The 24,200-nt window shown below is 38.2% G+C and overlaps 1 protein-coding gene across 10 annotated transcripts in view; it reads left to right on the forward strand.

Moving 5' to 3' along the window:
* APC (APC regulator of WNT signaling pathway) overlaps positions 1-24,200 on the forward strand; it is a 134,682-nt gene that overhangs the window by 20,745 nt on the left and 89,737 nt on the right. The window contains exon 1 of one of the 10 annotated variants that reach the window (XM_059175660.1): positions 14,862-14,965. The exons of 8 other annotated variants lie outside the window; for them this stretch is intronic. In XM_059175660.1, the coding sequence (XP_059031643.1) occupies positions 14,891-14,965 (75 nt within the window). In that variant the 5' untranslated portion in view covers positions 14,862-14,890. Of the gene's footprint in view, positions 1-14,861; positions 14,966-24,200 lie in introns of those variants that run through there. One more of the 10 variants, XM_059175662.1, reaches the window with a different exon arrangement.

The following is a 24,200-nucleotide window of genomic DNA, read 5'->3' on the forward strand; positions in this document are numbered from 1 at the left end:
ACTGAAAGTGGCCTGGGTTGGAAAATTTGTGTGTTACAGGTTTAAGGAGAGAAAAAAAGGTTTGAAGAAGTTAACTCAGAGTGGGAAAGCAGGCTTTTTAGGAAACCCAGTAATCCTGCCAGGCAATGTTGAGTATCTTAGCATGTTTAGAGTTGTAAATGTATGTATCGCTTCTCGGCCTGTTGGCTAAGATCAAGTGTAGAGTTGTAAATGTAACGTGAAATGAGCCAGCTCCATTATCCCACCACCATCACCCCCAACACCACCACCACCACCCCAGCCCCCACCACCCCACCACCTCAACCCACCCCCACCTAAGGGGATATGAGAGAGGAAAGAATCTCCCCTTGAGAAAGTAGCAAAGAAAGTGGCATCATCAGATTTAAACTAAGATAATAAACTAAAATAAATGGGTTAATATGTGCACTGAAAAGCTTGAAGTTAGGGGAAGTTATTTGGTTAATTTGTTCATATATTTTCAACATAGTAGTATTAAAATATACTGTTAGATTATGTGAGTTAACATAAATTTTTGTGCTGTTATATTAAATATGTTAAACACTATATCAAACCTGCTGTGATGTGATTAAGATTTTCTTTTGTCAGAGTGGGGTGGGGGGAAAATATTAAGAGAAGAATATCTAGTATTCAAAAATCTAAACCTCCAGGATGGACTCACAGAAATAGTGCTGGCTGTTTTGGTTATGTTCCAGCTCTGCACATCATGATTTTTTTTTTTTTTAAGATTTTATTGATTTATTTGACAGATCACAAGTAGGCAGAGAGGCAGACAGAGAGAGAGGAAGGGAAACAGGCTTCCCGCTGAGCAGAGAGCCTGATGCGGGGCTCAGTCCTGGGATCATGACCTGAGCTGAAGGCAGAGGCTTTAACCCACTGAGCCACCCAGGCGCCCCATGCACATGACTATTTAACCCATAGGCAGTGTTAAGTCGCATAACTACCATGGATAACAGTGAATACCACTATTTCTATAGGAAAATGCCTTCAGGGTTTCAATTTGGCATTCCAGCAACACCCTTACATTTTGTTGCCCTAGGGAAAGTTTCTCTCCTTCACTTACCGTTCTCATCCCTTCCCCAAGTCTTTGCAAGGCATTTAAAGTGGGACTTTTAGTGGCTGCCTATCCCTAATCATAAGCAAGTGCAAAATGTTTTTAGAGCTTTATGGTGTCTTATTATCATAAATATGGAGAAATAAATAAAAAATGAGCCGGCCTGGTTAAGTGTCTGCATTTGACTCAGGTCTGCTGAGTGGGGAGTCTGCTTCTCCCTTTGCCCCTCATCCTGTTTGTGCTCGCTCACTCTCTCTCTCTCTCATTCTCAAATAAATAAATAAAAATTTTTTTAAAATGAACAAGCTATCTGTGCTTGTTATTTTTTCACTTGTACTTTTAAGGAATATTCATTTCATTCACTCAACACACATTTGATTTCTGCTAGATACCTGAGACAATGCTTGTACAGTTAGGAAAATGAAAACAGAGATTGTTGTTCAGAAGCTCATGGTCTAATGGGGGAAATAGATCTAATTTAAGTTGACAATTGATTTAAGTTCTACAGGAGTTTAGAGGGAAGAGCATCTGGTTATTTGGAATAAAGATAACTTCACGGAATTGGATCTTGACATATGAGAGGTAGTTCACTCATATTCCACAAACATTTGAGTAACTACTTTGGACCAGGCTACTGGATATTGAGAGCACAGTGTTGAAATACAAGATGAGAGTCTTTTCTTGAAGGAGTTAGAATAGTAAATAAATAATCCCAATTGGATGGTAAATGAAATAGCTGGTAAACTCAAGAACCTCTGGAAGCATATTGGGAAAGAGAGGATTCAACTCTGACAAGAGAAGTTAGAGATAAGACTTTTGAGAGGTGCCATCTACACTGAGTCCTAAAAATGGGTTAGCATTGGGTAGGTGAAAAAGTGGGGGTGAGAACCTTCCAGAAGATAAAAATTATGAGTTGGTCATAAGTGCCTAGGAGTCTAGTTGGTTAGAGTATAGCTAGAGTAGTTGGGTGCCCTGGAGTGGTATGAAGGGCTCAGATCATAAGGGCCTTCCTTACACATATGATGCTGATGAACTTGAATTTTTATTTTGTCACCAGTTGAATGCAATGAAAGGTGGAAAATAATAATCTTGAAAGGCCTTTATAGAAGCCAACAATTATGGATTTTTGTTGTTAAGTGTAGCTTAGTGCTTTTTTTGTCTGTTCATGTAGAAGTAATACAGATCACTATTAAAAATTTAAGCAGTAAAGAAGGTGCTAGGCCAGCTCAGTTGGTAGAGCATGTGAATCTTGATCTTGGAGTTCAAGCCCCATGTTAAGTGTAGAGCTTACTTAAAAGAAAAAAAATTAATCAGTAAAAATGAAAGCACCACTCAATTTGACTCCCCAGAGGAAACACTGTTAAGTTTCTTGAGTAGTTTTTAAAACATTTCAAGCAGGATAGTGTTCTTAATACTAGAATAGTATTAGACCCCCCCCCCCCAAAAAAAAAAAGCCAAAAAAACTGTTTCAAAAGAAGTGTCCAGGGACTGTAGGAAGAGGGTGAGAATCAACTGTCGAAGCTCAGGCAAAGAATATTTTATGTAGACTGTTTGCATAAAATAAATGGTTGATAAATCCAGCCAGATGTCTTATCACCACATAGGAGACTTTTTGTAAAGAATTTTGTATTCTTTTTGTAAAAGAGTGAATATCAGAGAGATCTCTTTTCTCTGAATGTCTGCAGTGTTTTATTGAGCAGATCTAACTGTTTGAATTAAATTGCAGACCTTCTTTGGGAAAAGATAAAGAAAATGCCTTTTGCATATTGTATTAGGTACACACTGGTTTGGGGTCAAGATGCTTGTTGATTAATGCTGGTGTCTACTGAGAGAGGTAGTGGAATGTACAGTGAAATTTGGTCCAGTTCTTAAGAAATCTTACTTTTTGCTTCCATAAAAGCTATATGACACTTCAAATAATTCTACCCAATCTTGGAGGACTTGGCAAAGAAAGTTTTAAAAGACTTAACAGGGATGCCTGGGTGGCTCAGTTGGTTAAGCAGCTGCCTTCAGCTCAGGTCATGATCCCAGCGTCCTGGGATCGAGTCCCACATCGGGCTCCTTGCTCGGCAGGGAGCCTGCTTCTCCCTCCGCCTTTGCCTGCCATTCTGTCTGCCTGTGCTTGCTCTCTCCCCCTCTCTCTCTCTGATAAATAAATAAAATCTTAAAAAAAAAAAAAAATAAAGACTTAACAAAGTGAGTGCCTGGGTGACTCAGTGGGTTAAGCCTCTGCCTTCAGCTGAGGTCATGATCTCAGGGTCCTGGGATCAAGTCCCGCATTGGGCTCTCTGCTCAGCAGGGAGCCTGTTTCCCTCTCCTTGCCTGCCTCTCTGCCTACTTGTGATCTCTCTCTGTCAAATAAATAAATAAATCTTTTTTTTTTTTTTTTTTTTTAAAGGTGGGGGGCACCTGGGTGGCTCAGAGGGTTAAAGCCTCTGCCTTCGGCTCAGGTTGTGATCTCAGGGTCCTGGGATTGAGCCCCACATTGGGCTCTCTGCTCGGCGGGGAGCCTGCTTCCCCCTCTCTCTCTGCCTGTCTCTCTGTCTACTTGTGATCTCTGTCAAATAAATAAATAAAATCTTAAAAGAAAAAAAAAAAAAGACTTCCAAAGTAAATGTGAAGTTCTAGTTTTAAAAACATCATATTGAAGGAGGGAATTACATTTATTCATTTGCCCTGGTTTTCTTTTCTCTCTTTCCTCTTTTTTTTTTTTTTTTAAGATTTTATTTATTTATTTGAGAGAGAGAGACAGTGAGAGAGAGCATGAGAGAGGAGAAGGTCAGAGGGAGAAGCAGACTCCCCGCGGAGCTGGGAGCCCGATTCGGGACTCGATCCCGGGACTCCGGGATCATGACTTGAGCTGAAGGCAGTCGTCCAACCAACTGAGCCACCCAGGCGTCCCTCCTCTTTTTTTTTAATTAGATTTTTTTATTTGTTTATTTGACAGAGATCACCAGTAGGCAGAGAGGCAGGCAGAGAGAGAGAAAGAAGAGGAAGCAAGCTCCCTGCTGAGCAGAGAGCCTGATGCGGGCTCTATCCCAGGACCCTGAGATCATGACCTGAGCCAAAGGCAGAGGCTTTATTTAACCCACTGAGCCACCCAGGTGCCCATTTTCTCTCTTTCCTCTTAAAACGTAGTATTAGGTATTTATTTTGAGTTCTTTTATTAGGTGATACATTATCCTAAATCTTAAACTGAATCTATATGTTGGGTACTTTTGGGGGTAGTTTAGGTGACCAGAGATTTCTGACTTGACTGACTCAGTCCAGTAATTCTTGGACAATTTTTTTCACTTTACTTAATAAACATATGTTTGGGTTATTTAACCTATAATAGCAAATATTTATCCTCAGGTATCCAGAAGTAAAATAATGTTATAGTCTGTATTTGGCTTTACATGTTTAAGATTCAGCATAAAGCAAGAGGAAGGGAATATTTTCAAAAAGGAAGCAAATGATTTAAACTAGGCGATACTAAATGCAGTTGGTATATAGGGTGTTGAAAAGTGATTATTTCTTTATCTGAGGTAAGGATTTGGGGATATTGGTATGAGAATAAAAATCTTGACTCAAGTATTTGGTTTAAGGTTGTAATAAATGAAGTAAGTGCCATTATTAGGCTGTAATTTATTCTTTTATGTGCAGCAAATTTTGTTTTTAACATCAATAAAATTGGGTTTTTCCTTATTGATTCTGATGTATTTCAAGGTCCACGGTGTATATTACAAATTGATAAATGATCCATCAACTAATCTAGGTATTTTGTGATAATTTAAATGTTAAAGTGATATTAATTTTTAATTATGTTTCCCTTGGAGAAAGTCTATTTTATTTATTTATTTTAAAGATTTTTATTTATTCATTTGAAAGAGAGCAAGAGATCACAGGAGAGGCAGAATCAGACTTGCCGCTGAGCGGAGAGCCAGATGTGGCGATGTATCCTGGGACCCTGAGATCATGACCTGAGCCAAAGGCAGACACTTAACTGACTGAACCACCTAGGTGCCCTGAGATATATATATAGTTAAGATTTTGTTTATTTCAGAGAGAACACATGAGCAGGGAGAGAGGCAAAGGGAGAGAAACTCAAGCAGACTCCCCACTGAGTACAAAGGCCTGCTGGAGGGCTAATCTCACAACCTTGAGATCATGCATGACTGAGCCAAAATCAGGAGTCTGATGCTTAACTGATTGAGCCACACAGGCACCCTAAAGATTTTTTTTTTTTAAAGTAATCTCTGCATCCAACATGGAGCTTGAACTCATGACACAGATCAAAAGTCACATGCTTCACTGACTGAGCCTGCAGGCACCTCATGAAAAGGACTTTTTTTTTTTTTTTTTTCTTTAAAGATTTTATTTATTTATTTGACAGAGAGAGATCACAAGTAGGCAGAGAGGCAGGCAGAGAGAGAGAGGAGGAAACAGGCTCCCTGCTGAGCAGAGAGCCCGATGTGGGACTCGATCCCAGGACCCTGAGATCATGACCCGAGCCGAAGGCAGCGGCTTAACCCACTGAGCCACCCAGGCGCCCTGAAAAGGACTATTTTAAAAAACTCATTCTCTGTGCTTCTTTTTCTTGAATTCACCGTGATAACCATAAACATTTGGTGCTGTTTTGGTAACTAAAGCCCCTGAGGTGTTAGTGTTAAAATGTTACCTTTCTGAATAGAGTTTATAAGTTTGTATTTTAAGTTGTATATTGGGAAGCAATCTTAGAGTTATTTTTGGTTTTTGGTAAAGATCCAAATTAACAACATTAAATAAGACATACTTTTTTAAGGGGAAAAAAAGATAAAACATAAAGTCTTATTTTAAACAATTAGTCTTAAAAAATTGATCAGAAATTTTTTTTCCCAAGGTGATAGTTTAAAACATTGGTTGCCCTAAACCTGGAACTTTACCTGATTAGGTCATGTTAAGAATTTAGAAAATGGGGTGCCTGGGTGTCTCAGTCGGTTGAGCATCCGACCCTTGGGTTACAGCTCAGCTAGTGATCTCGGGGTTGTGGGATCGAGCTCCGTGTTGGGCTATGTTGGGTGAGGAGTCTGCTTGGGATTCTCTCTCGACCTCTCTGTCCTACCCCCAACCCCAGCCCCACACATGCTGTCTCTCTCTCTCTCTAAAATAATAGATAAATAAATCTTTTTTTTTTTGGTTAAATTTTTATTTATTTGACAGGCAGGCAGAGAGAGAGGAAGGGAAGTAGGCTCTCTGCTCAGCAGAGAGCCCGATGCGGGGCTCAATCCCAGGAACCTGGGATCATGACCTGAGCCGAAAGCAGAGGCTTTAACCCACTGAGCCATCCAGGTGCCCCAATAAATAAATCTTAAAAAGAATTTAGAAAACATAATATCCCCCACTTATAAGCACATATTTCAGTATTATATTAGTTGGATAAAATGGTTGCTAAAGATGACATTGTGGTTTTTTGTTGTTCTGTTAACAACATAAAATTAATAAATAACAGTGTTGTCAAAATTGCTAAAATAATACCAAAAAAGCAAAATTAAATATCTTGTAGACTATAAAATTGAATGTTTTCCCCTGCCATTATATTTTCCGATTGAAAAAAATCTTTGGTCATTAAATTGAACTATAAGTTAGTAGATATAGATATATATATACAGATAGAGATCTATATAGATATATATAATTTCTGATTATCCTCTTGAGTAAGAGCTAAAAACTAATCTTATTAATTTTTGTGGCTCTCACCTCTCATCGTGTATCGTAATTTAATTGCCCATAAAGTAAAGTCTAAATTTTTTAACCTAATAGACAAAATAAGAATCTTTGCCCTGAAGAATTCCTAAACACCTTTCAAAGCTAGTTCTGTTGCTATTTTCTGTTTGAAATCTTTCTTGATCACCTAGCCAGAAATCATCTAATCTCTCATCCTTTGATACACTTTGCCTTGTATTAAAACTTTTGTTATAGGGGCGCCTGTGTGGCTCAGTGGGTTAAGCCTCTGCCTTCAGCTCAGGTTATGATCTGAGGATCCTGGGATTGAGCCCCAAATTGGGCTCTCTGCTCGGCAGGGAGCCTGCTTCCCCCCTCTCCCTCCGTCTTTCTCTGCCTGCCTCTCTGTGTACTTATGATCTCTCTGTCAAATAAATAAATAAAATCTTTTAAAAAAAAAACAACAAAACACTTTTGTTATAAATGTTTTAGATCCCCTACTTGATTCTAAATTGATGTCCCACTCATCTTCGTATCATCTACATTAATACACTCAGCAGTATGTATTGAATGTGTACTGTGCACCAAATACTGTTCTAGGTGTGAAGGAAACAGCAGTGCACAAGAATCTTAGGTTCCTGTGCTCATGGAATTTATATTCCAGTTTGGCAAGCAATGAGGAAGACAGAAAAATAAATACATAGATACATGGATAGAACCTTTCAGATCTTAAATGATTTGAGGACAAAACAACATGCTGTGGTGGAAAATTTCAGTTCAGTACCACTGTTGATAAGGTAATCATGGAAGGTCTCTTTGAAGATAGGACACTTATGCTAAGATCTGAATGATACGATGGAGCAGTCATTTGAAGATTTGGGAACAGAGTTCTTGAGGTTGAAAGAAAGGCCACACAAAAGCATAAGACAGAACAAGAGGATGATGTAGGGGAGAAGAGTGGGAATGGAAGCAGGAGCTAAGTTACATGATTTTATAAACCAAGGTAAGGAATTTGAAATTTATTTGAATTTCATTGGGAAGTCATTAACTGCTTTGAGGATTTTGTGGACCTATTTGATTACATTGGGCCTACTTAGGATCATCTTTTAAGGTGGTTTTTTTTTTTGTTGTTGTTGTTGTTTAAGATTTTATTTATTTATTTGACAGAGATCACAAGTAGGCAGAGAGGCAGGCAGAGAGAGAGGAGGAAGCAGGTTCCCGGTCGAGCAGAGAGCCCGATGCAGGGCCAGATCTCAGGACCCTGAGATCATGACCTGAGCTGAAGGCACAGGTTCTAACCCACTGAGCCACCCAGGTGCCCCATCTTTTAAGTTTTTATTTTAATTGTTTTAAAAAGTAATCTCTGTACCCATTGTGGGGCTCAAACTCACTATAGCAAGATCAAGAATTGCATACTGTACTGACAGCATGTGTCTGTTTTTATGCCAATACCATACTGTTTTGATTACTATAGCTTTATAATGTTGTTTGAAATCAGGAAGTGTGGTGCCTCCAGCTTTGTTCTTTTTCAAGATCACTTTGGCTATTCAGGGTCTTTTGTGGCTTCATACAAATATATTAGCATTGTTTATTCTATTTCTGTGTAAAATGCTGTTGGAATTTTGGGGATTTCAATAAATCTATAGATTGCTTTGGGTTGATAGACATTTTAACAATATCCTTCCAGTCTATAATCATGGAATGTCTTTGTGTTCTTTAATTTCTTTCATCAGTGTCTTATAGTTCTCGGTATACAGATCTTTCATCTGTTCAGTCAAATTTATTGTGAAGTATTTTATGCTTTTTAATGCAATTGTATATCTGACATAATTTTAATCCTCTTTAAGTATACCATAAGTGTAACTAACCTAGTTGTCATTATCAATTATTGAGATTGTTTCTAACATTTCAGTAGTGTAAACAATACTAAATATCTTGGAATATAACTCTTTGTGCATGCATGTAATTATATGTAGGATAATTTTTTTTTTTTAAGATTTTATTTATTTATTTGAGAGAGAGACAGTGAGAGAGAACATGAGCGAGGAGAAGGTCAGAGAGAAGCAGACTCCCCGCAGAGCTGGGAGCCCGATTCGGGACTCGATCCCAGGACTCCGGGATCATGACCTGAGCCGAAGGCAGTCGTCCAACCAACTGAGCCACCCAGGCGTCCCGTAGGATAATTTGTTTTAACTGGACTTTAGTATAAGCATTTTAAACATTTTAAGGACCTTTGAAACTACTGCCTATTTTCTTGTATCCTCACTGACCCACAGTATTATTTTAATTTAAATTTCACCTTTTAAAAAAGAAAAACTTTTTCTCCTGTAAGCAGATGTTTCCTGAAAGCAATGCTGTATAGCACTCTAAATTAAAAGGCATTTCAAAAATGGCCTCCCTCCCATCATGCAGTATGAACTTTGGCAGCAAAAGCTAAAGTAGTGCTTGCTATTTCTCAGTCTTGGTGGCACATACTAATGCCTGGACCTCATTTTTTAAAGATTCTGACTTACTGGTGTTTTAAATTCTTCCAGCTCCTAAAGTGATTCTACTGTGCAGTCACCTAACCTTAGAAACTTAGTCCCAGGGCTATATCACATTTTTTCCACCAACAGCGCTCAGGATTTTTTATTTAAAGTATTCTGTTTCCTCTGTAGAAAGTTATATTTTGCAAAAGTATTCATTATTCAGCATTTGCTCTGCTTTTATTCCATGAGAATGACTGTACTGATGCCTTTTGGAGATTAATTTTAAATCATTCCTTATACTCGTATTTAGTGAATACTTATAATGCACAAAATATTGTGGTATACACCATGAGACATACAAGATAAAATCCAGTGTGACTCTTCTCTCAAGATTGTTATATTCAAGAATGGGAAAGGAGATGTGCACACAAAGGTACAAAATGTGTGCCACAAAAGAGATGGTATCAATGGAGGAAGAAGAGGTGAGCTGATTCTAGATGGGGTGGTAGATTACTTCATGGAAATATATATTTAAGCTGAACTTTGATTTGGACCATAGAACAATAATAATCCTTTACTTTGAAGTATTTTATAGTTTATAAAATTTGTTCAGAATTACACATTTGATCCTTAAATAGCTCTATATAATAAGCCAAACAGTTATTCTTCATTTTACAGATGAAAAAGTAGCCAAACTTTAGAATAGTTAAATGACTTATTCAAAGTCGTAGAGCTACAAAATGAAAGATTCAGAACTTTGAGACTTAATCTTTAATCTCTATATACTGGAACCTTCTACTGTATCAGATTAGAATAAAGGCAAAAGTCCTACATTTAAGGTGACAGTACTTAGTTTGATTGGACTATTATTAGGATGCAAGTTCTGAAATAGTTAAAGATTAAGCTGTGGTGTGGTAGACAGAATAATGGATCCCCAAAGATGTCCACCTTTCAATCCCCAGAATTTGTAAATATGTTAGATTTTATAACAAAGGGGAATTAAGTTTGCAGATGGAATAAAGTCACTAAAGAGGTAACCAGAAAATAGGGAGATTGTCCTGGATTGTTGAGGTGGACCAGTGTAAGAGTCCTTGAAGTGAGTCTTTAAAAATGTAAGAGAGAAGTAGAATAAGAGCCAAAGAAAGAAATGACAGCAGCAAGATCAGAGTGCTACAAATTGAGGACTTGATCCACTGTTGCTGGCTTTGAAGATGGAGGAAGGAGGCCTTCAACCAAGGAATGTATTTGGTCTCTGAAAGCTGGAAAGGGCAAGAAAACAGATTCTGCCGCAGGCCTCCAGCAAGGAGGACAGCCCTGTAGATACCTTGATTTTAGTTTAGAGTGAGACCCATTTTGGACTTCTGAACTGCAAAAAGTGTGAGATAACACATTTGGTTGTTATAAGCCATGGACTTTGTGGTAATTTGTTATGGCAGCCATAAGAAACAATACAGATAGGAAACCTTTTAGTGTAGGAAGTATAGGAAGACTAATTAATTAATGTGCCATTCAGGGCATTCCATGATTAAACTCCAAGCTGTGTCAATGCCACTGTTAGCAGTGGAAAGCCATGAAATGTTCTTTAGGTGTAAAAAACTATTTTGGTATTTGCAGATAAGAAAGGAGAAAGATTAGAGGGAAAAAACTACTTAAGCTTTAAATATTGGTGCTAGGAAAATTTATTTTGAGAAATTTTTCTCTTGAGGTGACAGTATATACAGATAAGTAAAAGATTTACTCTTATCTCCTGCTTAGTTTATACATCACTAAAAATTCCATTGCCATTGTAACAGTTCAGCTCCTTCCCACATTCTGTGAAAAATATAGAAAATATGGGAGAACTGGTCCTCATAACCTATTAGGCCTTTGAAATCTCATTTTATTCTCTTCTTCTTCTTTTTTTTTTTTTTTAAGATTTTATTTATTTATTTGACAGAGAGAGATCACAAGTAAGCAGAGAGGCAGTCAGAGAGAGCCTGGGAAGCAGGCTCCCTGCTGAACAGAGAGTGGATGCAGGCCTGGATCCCAGGACTCTGGGATCATGACCTGAGCCGAAGCAGAGGCCTAACCCACAGAGCCACCCAGGCACTCTCATTTTATTCTCTTATGCTTTTTCATTTTACTATAAACCAGTATAAATCTAAAGACCTGAGATTTCTAAATGAATCTGAGCTTTATCTGATTACTTAGCACCTGGAGAACTTAGATTTACACTATTGTGTGCTTTTTCGATACATAGTTTTTGTTTTGTTTTGTTTTAAAGATTTTCTTTTTTTTTTAACAGAGAGACATCACTAGTAGGCAGAGAGGCAGGCAGAGAGAGAGAGAGGAGGAAGTAGGCTCCCTGCTGAGCAGAGAGCCCGATGCGGGACTCCATCCCAGGACCCTGAGATCATGACCTGAGCCGAAGGCAGCGGCTTGACCCACTGAGCCACCCAGGCGCCCCATAGTTACTAGTTTTAAAGGAAAAAAAAAAGTGTTGCTATCTGCATAGGCATAAATGTGTTCTATTTCAGTATACCTGAGGTCTCCAGTAAAGAGAAAGAGTTAAATATTGATAAAGCACAAGAGTGGATTAAGATAACAGGAAGGAGCACAAATTTTAACTCCTTTATACTAGTTAATAATGTTATCTATATTATTCTTGTCAGTTTTTGAAATCACAAGCCGCCTTCTTTTTTTTTTTTTTTTTAAGATTTTATTTATTTATTTATTTAACAGAGATCACAAGTAGGCAGAGAGGCAGGCAGAGAGAGGGGGGAAGCAGGCTCCCTGCTGATCAGAGAGCCCAGTGCGGGGCTCTATCCCAGGACCCTGCGATCATGACCTGAGCCAAAGGCAGAAGCTTTAACCCCCTGCGCCTCCCAGGTGCCCCTGAAATCACAGGTCTTAAAATTAGGCCAAACCTGTCTGTGTTAAAATGGAGTGCAAGATTTAAGACATTAAGAATCCTATTCATTTATTTAGACATAAATTTTTTTAAGCTGCAGAAGATGTTCTTTATTTAAGATGAACCCATGTGTTCATATTTATAACATTTACAAAAACAGTCACATCTGATCATAAATGAATAGATATTTGAAATCAAAGGCATGTTTATCAGTGCCTTCTTGCAATAGCCTTAACATACATTTATTTCTGTAGAATTTCACTTTAATCAGTAAATATTTTTAGTGCATACATATATATGTAGTCTTAATGCTAACATGTTTATTTAAATAGGAATGGCAGGAGCTGTATTCTGAGATACATACAAACAAACTTGGAACACCAATTAATGTTTTAATGATCTTCATTGTGTTCAGACTTGGCCCAATACCTTTTGATTGTATATGCTTTTAACTGATTGTTTTTAAAATGGCTATATACATTTTAAAAATAAAATTCAAATCCGGGGCATCTGGCTGTCACAGACTTTAAGCATCTGTCTTCCACTCAGGTCATAATCCCAGGATCCTGGGATTGAGTCCCACATCTGGCTCCTTGCTCATCTGCTCATTGGGGAGTTTGCTTCTCCCTCTGTCTGCCACTCCTCCTGCTTGTGCTTGCTTTCTTTCTCTCTCTTACAAATAAATAAATAAAATCTTAAAAAAATAAAATTCAAATCAAACTTTTGTGGAATACTTAAAGAGAAAAAAGCTTACTGAATAATTCAGTTGGCAATAGTGTAAATGTGAAGTTTTTAGATTGGCTTGCTTTTAGATTTAAATTATCATGATTAATAGACATGTAATGGTCAGAGTTTTCTTTAAAGTTTTGTCATTTGAATCACTGATTGACTTGAGCAATACGTAACAGTAAAAATTTAGACAAATATTTTAGCTACAAACTGGTTTACTAAATAACAACTTGAATCATAGTCTGAGTCAAGAATTGTTTCTTAGGATACTAAGAAGTTATTTTTAGGAGCTACTAAAGTATATTCTTTGTTTTGAAGAGTACTTTGACTTTCCAGAAGTTTAGGCTGTCTGAGGGATTATCTATTCTGAATTGGTCACATATGGTCAGTGACTATATAAATAATTAAGTCTTGTTCAGTGAATCATGCACTTTCAGTAAGAGACTCTTGAAAACCTTTTGTAAAACTAAGTCATCCTGACGAAAGGGCTATTTGAGATAGAGTCAAACTGATTCACATTTCCTTTCTTTCAAATATGAGGGAAATTATTTCTAAATATATTTGAACTTTTAATATATAATTTTTTCTAATTACTAGTAATATGTGGTCAGTGTTTGCTCATGTGTTCAACAAATACTTGGAAGTTAATTGCTATATATACGATAGCAAGGTATCAAGATATACAATCAGGCATTATAAGATAGACACAAAGAAAAACCATTGAAAAGCACAAAGGAAAAAGAGAAAACTCGAAAATCCCAATTTCCATGGATGACCACTGAGCACTGGTTATGCACACATCTATGAGCATTTTGCTATGTCTATTACTAATTCATACATTTTTTAATAAAATGGAATTACTCCAAATAGGCTGTTTAATAGCTTGCTTCTTTTCATGCTATTAATGTTAAAAAATGAGAAAAGGTTATCATAAATAACATCTCCTTTAAAACCCTGAAGTTAAATATCCTTTTAAATTTGAAATAGAGGGTGCCTGGGTGGCTCAGTGGGTTAAGCCACTGCCTTCAGCTCAGGTCATGATCTCAGGGTCCTGGGATCGAGCCCTGCATCGGGCTCTCTGCTCAGCAGGGAGCCTGCTTCCCTTTATCTCTCTCTCTCTGCCTGCCTCTCCATCTACTTGTGATCTCTCTCTGTCAAATTATAAATAAATAAATAAATAAATAAATAAATAAATAAATTTGAAATAGATCATGGACACACTGGTCTTCCCCCATTTAAACCAAAATTGAAATCTACTTTAAATTTTTGGCAGTTTGAATTTGCCCTTCCAACTTACAAATATTAGTAATTTAAGCTTCACTTGGTTTGATTTAAATGAAACTAGAATTTGCACTAAGAAGTTTCAAGTTGGTAGTAGCTGACAACACTTAACTGTGTCAGGGACTGCTCTAAATACTGCATCATTTATATTAACTCCTTTATTCCATATATCTCCCGTTTTGTAGAGGGAATTGAAGCACTGAGCCTTTAAGTGACTGAAATCCACACAACTACTAAGTGGCAGGAGCAAACTGTGTGACTCTATGATTCTGATCTTAGCCACTGTATGCTTTTGTGGTGACTGTATTTTTCAAACATAGTTCAAGTGATTTACCCAACAAATCAGTGACTTGTAATGTAAATTTATTTGTTGTAATGCATTTAATAGAATTTTTTTCTCTCTGTGCTGCAAACATGTTAATCTCTACAAATGAGGTATAATTTATTAGTCACCCACCGACCTCCAGCATCTCATGCTAAGCTTTCTGCCCCGTAGACCTCCCCCACCCCACCCTATTATACTAGTCAGCTTCCTTGGCTTTGGTGGGTTGCCTGGGGACCCGGGCAGTGAGAGCCCACCCATCAGCAGTAGATGCGGGCTGGGGTTCGACTGCTGTGCGGTGGGGCGGGGCTTGGTGCTCTATTGCGGAGTGCGGGTCGGGAAGCCGAGCGTGAAGCAGCTGTGTAATCTGCTGGATGCGGACCAGGGCGCTCCCCATTCCCGTCGGGGACCCGCCAATTGGCTGGACGCAGGCACACGTGACTGACATGTGGCTGTATTGGCGCAGCCCGCCTGGGTGTCACTGGAGACGGAATGGAGGTGCTGCTGGGCTCGGAAATGGGGTAGGTGCTGGAGCCACGATGGCCCGGCTTGCTGCGGGGAGGCGGGGGTGGGGGGGGTGGGGGGTGGGAGGCGATTTTCTCTTGCGCTGTCTGAAACCGGTGGCCTTTCTTTGGCACAGGGTCTGTTGCCACAAGTCAAGCCAGGAGGCAGGGGCGTCTCCCCCCTCCCCGCCTAATGCAGCACAGGAGATGGATTTCCTGTGCTTCTGATCCAGGGTTTTTGACAGAAGAGGAAGAAGGGGGGAGGGGTAGGAGTGTTAAGGGGAGTCTGGTGAGAAAGAGCTGTTTTTGAAGCTAGAAGGAGGTTTTGTTTTTATAATGCCTGTTGACAGAGTGCAAGAACAGTATCTAAGGAAACGGGTAGAGGACAACAAAGAATGGAGCATATTCATGGCGAGGAGCAAAAGCTGTAGCCCATTGAAAGGCTTTTTTTCCTCCCTGGCCACAAGGACATATGCATTGGTAGCCAAGAGAGAATACAAAGCTGCTGCTGATGTCTTACGTGAACCTAGTGGACAAGGCTTCTTGGGAGAAGAGGAGAGAGGAGGCAGGTACTGCAGAGCTTGAGAGGTGGTTTTGGTTGATTGGAGAAATTTTGGTTACCAAAAGTGCCTGCTTTTGCAACACATCTAAATGAACTGTCTCTGAATAGGGTGGCAAAAAAATTTTACCAGCGTCTTTGTTAGTTACAAGTCGAAATGGTAGTGGCTTTTTGTAGATGACTGCAGCAGTGCTCTTCTCCCTCTGTGAGGCTGAAAAGACAACTGCAGAGGAATAAGAAACCTTGCAGCAATGCTGGTGGTAGAAGTCCATTTACAAGAAGCCGTGGTATATAACTGCAACCTAGTAGGAGGAAAAAAAACATTTAATTTTTTAAAGTAGGAAGAATACCAGGCTGAAGTGTTTTGACAGTGGAATGTATGGGACACTGATTCTGCATCACTAAAGAGATGTTAAAATTCTTTGCTTTAACATAAATCCTATAGGAAATGTTAATAAAATATGTATGAAGCAGTGTGGCTCTTTTCCTTTGTTAGTGTAGCTTTATGCCATCTATTAGGTTATTCAGGAGTAAATCACCATAATGTGAATTACTTTATGAAAAATTAAAAATTATAGCGACAGATTTTCGTAGGCTTAATATTTAAGATCTATATTAAGTAATTTTATATTGTTCTTTAGTTACTTTTAGATATTATTGAATAAACTCTAAAGGCAAATATTTTAGATTAAAGCACCAAGATTTCTTTTTTTAGATACGTTTCTGTTTAGTAAATACTCATAAGATATACTCTTGATACAGTGTTTTCATTGCACTTATTTTTTCTTTTTCTTAAATGTCTAAAAACATATGTTTTCAGATTAAACATGGTTTTAAATACTTAATATTTATGCTTATTATAGTAGCCAGCCTGCCACACCTCCCTACTCCCTGAATAGGATGCTGTACAGTGGCTTTGTAAAGCCCTCCAGGATCAGTGACAGTGTCTCTTAAATTGTGCTTATATAGTGGAAAGTCTTTAGAGAACCTGGAATTTTGTTTCAGTAATTTTTTTCAACATAATAAGGAATTGATCTTGAATAAATTAGGCTATATAGTGTTTCTACTGATAATTTTATTCTTTATTTAAACAATTATTTCTGCTTTAAGAATTACTTGATCATGGATATCAGGGTTAATTGTCCTTAAGATCTCTTTTTAAAATCTGATAGAAACTGTAGCTAGAATTAAAGGTACCACATTAAAATTGCAAATGAATTTTAATAGCTAATACTATTTAGTTCTTTGAACCTCAAGTTAGGATAGCCTTTGAGAGTTTATGATTATCTTCTTTTATTGTCTAAATAGCTAAGTGTAGCATTATTTTCATTTAAATGTTGAGTATTATTATGTTGTGACTTTATCCAAGGTCATGTATCACATTAGGATGTAAAGAACATAGGTCTATAAAACTATTTCATAATATATCTCATTACATAATGTACAAAATAGCATATAATAGAAATTATTTGAAAAGCAATATAAGTCATCAACAAATTATTAATTAAATGAAAAATAAATCTTACTTGGTATTGAGTTTTTAACCATGATATAAGAATGCTTTGTAAAATACCTGATAGCAAGCAATTGGAGAGACAGCAGTTTTCATAGTGATATTTATAACATACTTTTTAAAAGATCATCTTACTAATTATATGCACACTTCTAAATAGAATAACCCTAGATTGGGGTATTTTCTGGAATTAACTAAGAAATAACTAAAATAAGAAAAGTTGATTCCTTTCCCCTTGTGGTATGAAATACCTAGTAGAAGACTGAACTATTGGCTTTTATGGTCTTGGAAATTGAACTATTAAGGAATTCAGAAGTTAAATATTCATAAGTTTGCCTATGAACTGAAAGCTATTTATTGATGCTCTGTGGATTTTTGTCTAACCATTTTTCTCTGTTTTTTTTGCTGTCATTAATTACACATAATTTAGTCAGGCTTTTTATATTAAATGTTCTCCTTAATTTCTTAATTTTGACCTTCCCTCTCACCTTTTTTTTTCCCTTTATTTCTCTCTCTCACTCTTTCTCTCTTTTTTGGTATTATGATCTGAGTGAAACATTACATAGTACACAAGATGAGATAGGGTATTTTGGTATAGTACCTGAGGCTGTACATTCACTGTGTATTTGAGTACTTATTAAATGCCAGACCTGTAAAATGTTTTGGAGAGTCAAATAAGACATGGAAACTCACCTCTAAGAAACATAATAGAATTAAGTGAAATGTTATTAGTAGTTAAACAGTGATTGCTTTGGCTACTCCTAGGATCTTTAAAGGTTTGTATCATATAAAATATCTTCTAATTTAGAAGAATGTAGTAGTTTGCTATCTGAAACATGGTGCTTTGTAAAAATCTGCTTAGAACCACAGATAATTCTGAAAAGCAAATTATCTTGAAGGGTCTGGAATGTAAAATGAGAAGATTAGATGAAGTGATTTTTGGATCTTCTAGTGCTCATAGTCAGTTATCTGTGGTTCTTGATTTCTGCAGGGTCAACTTCTAGAAGGAATGTTATACCAGCTCTTTTTTTGGTATTAGTGGCATCTCTCATATTATGTATTAGATATGTTCTTGAATATTGTTTTTTGTAAATCAAATCATGACATCATCAGTTCATGTAGGGCAAGCCTTATCTCCTTTATTCTCACACCATATTCCCACTCCCTTTTTTGTCATTCATTCAAATGTGTTCTTAAATATGAATCAGTTCTGGGACATCTGGATGGCTCAGTCAGTTAAGTGTCTGCCTTCAGCTCAGGTCATGATCCCAGAGTCCTGGGATCCAGGTCCATGTTGGGCTCCTTGCTCAGCAAGGAGTCTGCTTCTCCCTCTCCCCCCTGCTCATGCTTTCTCTCCCTATCTCTCTGTGTCTCTCTCAAATAAATAAAATCTTTAAAAAATGTATGCATCAGTTCTTGTGAAATATTTAGCATCATTTTGTGCGCCTATTTTTTCTGTTAATGAGGATTTTTATTGTAAAATACACACACGTAAAATATACCATCTTGACCTTTTTTGAATATGTTAATAGTTCTGTGGCATTAAGTACATTCATATTGTTGTGAATGTACCGCAGTCAATCTTCAGAACTTTTTCATACTCCCCAGCTGAAACTGCAGCCATTAAACACCAGCTCCTCATTTCCCCCTGTCTGCAACCCTGGCAACCACCATTTTTCTTCCACTTTCTATAAATTTGACTTCCCAGGAACTTCATATAAGGGGAATCATACAGTATTTGTCCCTCTGTGATTGGCTTATTTCACTTAGCATGTCTTCAGGGTTCATCCATGTTGTAGCATGTGTCACAACACCCTTCCTTATAAATGCTGAAAATGTATACCACATTTCATTTATCTGTTCTTCTTTGCATGGAATCTTGGGTCACTTCCACCTTTGGCTGTTGTGAATAATGCTGCTGTGAATGTGGGTGTACAGATGATCTCTATAAGTCCCTGCTTTCATTTCTTTGGGGAATGTATCCAAATTTGGCTTTTCTTTTTTGGGGGGTTAGAGGGAGAGAGAGAATCTCAAGCAGGCACCACAAACCTGCAGTCATTACCTGAACAGAAATCAAGAGACAGATGCCTAACTGACTGAGCCACCCAGGTGCCCCATCCTAAGTTTTTTTAATTTACATAATTTTAGAACATTTATAACTCAATATTATTTTTAAGCTCCATGTATTTTACTTTATATCTGTCTGGTTTTTGGTACTAACTCTTCTGTGATATCTGTGACTGTTCCTCTAGTAAAGTTCCTAGATTTTTTCCAAACCTCTTTTTACCACAAAGGATGAGGTATACATCCTTCTATGTGACTTTTTTTAGACTATGCTAGTTACAAATCCACATAACAAATTACCTGAAGTCTTAGTGACTCAAAGAACAAATATTTATTATGTTAAAGTTTCTGTGGAGCAGAAATTCAAGAATGTCTTAGTTGTGTGGTCTGGCTCAGAATCTCTGATGAAGTCAACATGTCAGCCAGTCATCTAAAGGCTTGACTAAACTGGAGGATCCGCTTCCAAGATGGCTCACTCATGTAGTCTCTTTCCCTTGACTGTTGGCAAGAGGCCTCAGTGCTTTGCCATAGGCCTCTCCATGGAGCTGCTTGAATATCTTCATGACAGGGCCGCTGGCTTCTTCCCTGATCTCAGAAAGAACAAGAAGGAAGCCATCTATGACATAGACTCAAAAGCCACACCATATTTTCTTCATTAGGAGTGAGTCATTATTAAGTCCAGCCCACAAGAAAGGAGATAAATTAAGCTCTACCTTTTGAAGGAATAGAGTCAAAGAAATTGTGGTTATATTTTAAGATCACTACATGATCAGTAAGAAGTTTCAATGGAATTTTTTCCTAGGAGAGAATCACTGGATCATAGGGCATTTTTTTCCCATTGCTATTATAACAAATTACTACAAACTTGGTTTACCATAGCACAAGTTTATTTTCCTATTGCTCTAAAGGTCAGAAGTCTGAAATGGGTTTCAGTGGCCTGAAATCAAAATAGCAGCAGTACTGGGGGCGCCTGGGTGGCTCAGTGGGTTAGGCCGCTGCCTTTGGCTCAGGTCATGATCTTGGGGTCCTGGGATCAAGTCCCACATCGGGCTCTCTGTTCAGCAGGGAGACTGCTTCTCTCTCTCTCTCTCTCTCTCTCTCTCTCTCTGCCTGCCTCTCTGCCTGCTTGTGATCTCTCTCTGTCAAAGCAAGCAAGCAAGCAAGCAAGCAGCAGTACTACACTTCCTCCAGAGGCTATAGGGGAGAACCTATTTTCTTTTTCTAGCTTCTAGAGGCCACCTGTACTGGCTTGTGGTCCCTTCCTCAGTCTTCAGTGCTAGCAGCATACTAAATCTCTCTCTGACCCTTTGCTTCTGGTTGTTACATTCGCTCTGTGACTCTGACCCTTCCATCTCCTTAGAAGAGCCCTTGTGATTACCTTAGGTCCAGCTATATAATTAAGGAGAATCTCCCCATGTTAAGACCCTTAACTTAATCACATCTGTGAAGTCTCTTTAATCATGTAAAGTAACACATTCAGGGGCTTCAGGGATTAGGATGTGGACATCTTCATGGGGTCATTACTGTCTACTATAGGTGTATATATACACAGTTCTTTTTTTTTTTTTAGGCTGAAGTTTTTGAGTTTTGGTTTTGGTTTGTTTTTTTGTTTTCGTTTTTGAGTTAGTTATACTTTGGTGAATAATGTTACTTTTTTTTTTTTTTTAAGATTTTATTTATCTACTTGACAGAGACCACAAGTAGGCAGAGAGGCAGACAGAGAGAGGGGGAAGCAGGCTCCCATCTGAGCAGAGAGCCCGATGCGGGGCTCAATCCCAGGACTCCAGGATCATGACCTGAGTCGAAGGAAGAGACCCTAACCCACTGAGCCACCCAGGCACCCTGAATAATGTTACTTTTTTAGGTAAATTCACATTTTCATTTATCAGATTTTTTTAAAGTATAGTATATAATGTCACTCACATCGTAAATAAATAGAACATTGAAGAATATTAAAATATATTTCCACCAGCTATTTTTAGATTCTTGGTTTTATTATCACTTAATATGTGTCAGTATATTAACTACTTCTGAGATCGTTTATAATAGAAAGTGAGAAACTTTAAAGCAACATGGCCTTATACCTTTTAGGCTTGTTATTATACTATTTCTTTAGCTACTCTATCCAGACCTCCTCTTCCTCACATTATGAAATCACCTAGCCACAATATGGTTTCAGTCCATATTTATGCTCTTACCCCTCCATATTTTCCCTGATTCCTCTGTACTGAATTTCAGCTAAATCAAACTGCCATCTATTCCCCCAAATGTCATTTTTCCAAACTCTGAACCTTGATTTTGCTGTTTTCTGAAGTACTATCCTCACTGTTTATTAGCATTTTTGCCATCTTTCAAGTCCCTTGTTGGTTTTTTTTTTTTTTTTTTTAAGATTTTATTTATTTATTTGACAGACAGAAATCACAACTAGGCAGAGAGGTAGGCAGAGAGAGAGGAAAGGAAGCAGGCTCCTCACCAAGCAGAAAGCCCAATGAGGGGCTCAATCCCAGGACTCTGGGATCATGACCTGAGCTGAAGGCAGAGGCTTTAACCCACTGAGCCACCCAGGCGCCCCTCAAGTCCCTTCTTAAATGCTTTTACATTCTTAATGCTTTCTCTAATTTTCTCCGGAAGGTATAACTCCCACAGCAGATATTTTTAAATACAGATTTGCCTTTGAGTTATAGGTAATTTTTATCTTAGCCTGTGTACCCTGTAAGTCAGAATCTTGAGACAAGGCTTTGGGTGAAATACTGTCTTTGGAAAGTGATCCAAGAGTAGAGGACTAGAAGGAATTAAGTAGTGAAGAGGGACAGCCAGCATAAGCGTATGTCCTCAAGTTGATTATCACTTTGGACAGCTGTGGCTTCATCTGTCAGGCTTTTTTTTTTTTTTTTTTAATTTTTAAAAATTTATTTATTTGACAGACGGAGATCACAAGTAGGCAGAGAGGCAGGCAGAGAGAGAGAGAGAGGGGAGGAAGCAGGCTCCCTGCTGAGCAGAGAGCCCAATGCGGGGCTCCATCCCAGGACCCTGGGATCATGACCTGAGCTGAAGGCAGAGTCTTTAACCCACTGAGCCACCCAGGCGCCCCTATCAGGACTTTTTGAGGAACCACATAGAATTGTCCAACTATAGGAAAGATTTAGATATACTAGCTTCCATCTCCTTTTAGTCAAGGATTGCCCCATCAAATGTTCATTCTTTTTTTTTTTTTTTTTAAGATTTTATTTATTTATTTGACAGAGAGAGATCACAAGTAGGCAGAGAGGCAGGCAGAGAGGAGGAAGCAGGCTCCCTGCTGAGCAGAGAGCCCAATGCGGGACTCGATCCGAGGGTCCCGAGATCATGACCCGAGCCGAAGGCAGCGGCTTAACCCACTGAGCCACCCAGGCGCCCCAAATGTTCATTCTTTTATAGGTGTGCATGCATGAATGTTGCGGACCCATACTGGAGTATCTTTAGGACAGAATGCAGAAGATACTTGGTGCAGCTAATGTGCCACTAGTTTGCATCTGCAGTGAGCTGATTGATGCACCAATGACTAGAGTTAAAGGAAGCCAAGAGAATGTTCGGTGGGACACAAACATCTGATATATTTGTATACTGACACAATGTACTCTTGCTACTGGAATATTAGTCCTTTGCTAGATAATAAGATACTTGAGAATAAGGAATGTGACAACTTATCTTTCCCCCTAGTCTTGTAAGGCACTTGTGATAGAGTACCACAGACTGGTGGCTTAAAGCTTTGGAAATCTAGTTCTGGAGGCTAAAAGCCCAAAACCAAGATTTCCTTAAGGTTGGTTCCTTCTGGAAACACTGAGGGAGAATCTGTTCCCTGGCTCTCTCCCGAGCTCTTGGTGGTTCCTGGCAATCTTTGGCATTCCTTTGCTTGCAGCTCTCACACTCCGGTCTTTGTCTCATTGTTACATGGTGTTTTCCCTAGGTCTCTGTGTCCATTTCTTTACATAGCCTTCCTTTAATGATACCAGTCATTGGATTTAGGGCCCACCCTAATCCAGTAAGACCTTATCTTAACTTAATTACATGTATAAAGCTCCTGTTTGCAAAGAAGGTAACTTTTCAGAGATATTAGCTACCTATGACTCACCATATCTTTTTGGGGAACACAATTCATGCTACAGAGTCTCTTTATAATATGCCTATGATGTCTTGTGAATAGTAAGTTCTCAAATGTTTACTGATTTGAATTGTATAGCCACAGAGAGAAATCCATCATCTTACTATTTTAATGGGAAAGTCATCTTAGACATTCTTTGAATTTGTACCCTCATTTTCTCTCCTTTGCCCCCTGTGGCTGATAAAGCACTGCTTCAGTTTATTCTTTTATGTATTTGTCTTTTTGTGGCTGTCACAGAATAAAGCATTTTGGGAATTACAAAAGCTAAGAATTAAATAATAAACCTTGTCTTAGAGGTAGAGAAATAAAACTCACTAAAGTAAAATGGAATAATTAGAGAACAGGTAAGCCAGGTTTTGTAGTATTTACTGTATAGTCAGCAGGAAGGCTCATTATTGGCTGGAGGGGACAGAAAGGTTTTATATAAGGCAACAGAACTGGGCCTTAAAGGATGGAGATACATTAGCAAAGCACAGTGGAAAAGGATGGGATATTCAAAAAGATGAATTGTGAACAAAAGTACAAAATAGTCTGTATGGAATAGTGATAAGGGACTTGAGGAGGGACTTTATATTGAGACCTAATAGAAATTAAGTTTGGAAGGTAGAAGCTTATCAGGTATAACAGGTCATGAAAGCCACGTAATGGTAGTGTTATGTTGTATGGTCTTTAAAAGCAGGAGCATTAGAAACATGTAGGAGTTTGAATTCTGGCTTAGCAATTTGATTCGTGTTCTTAGGAAAGTTATTTAGCATTTTGAAATCCCATCTTCCTTAACTCTAAAATGGTAAGTGATACTGCTTCACTTTTTTTTTTTTTTTTAAGATTTTATTTATTTGGGACGCCTGGGTGGCTCAGTTGGTTGGGCAGCTGCCTTCGGCTCAGGTCATGATCCCGGCGTCCTGGGATCGAGTCCCACATCGGGCTCCTTGCTCAGCAGGGAGCCTGCTTCTCCCTCTGCCTCTGCCTGCCATTC

Source organism: Mustela lutreola, chromosome 5 (genome assembly GCF_030435805.1).
Source record: "Mustela lutreola isolate mMusLut2 chromosome 5, mMusLut2.pri, whole genome shotgun sequence".
In the NCBI taxonomy this organism is placed as follows: domain Eukaryota; kingdom Metazoa; phylum Chordata; class Mammalia; order Carnivora; family Mustelidae; genus Mustela; species Mustela lutreola.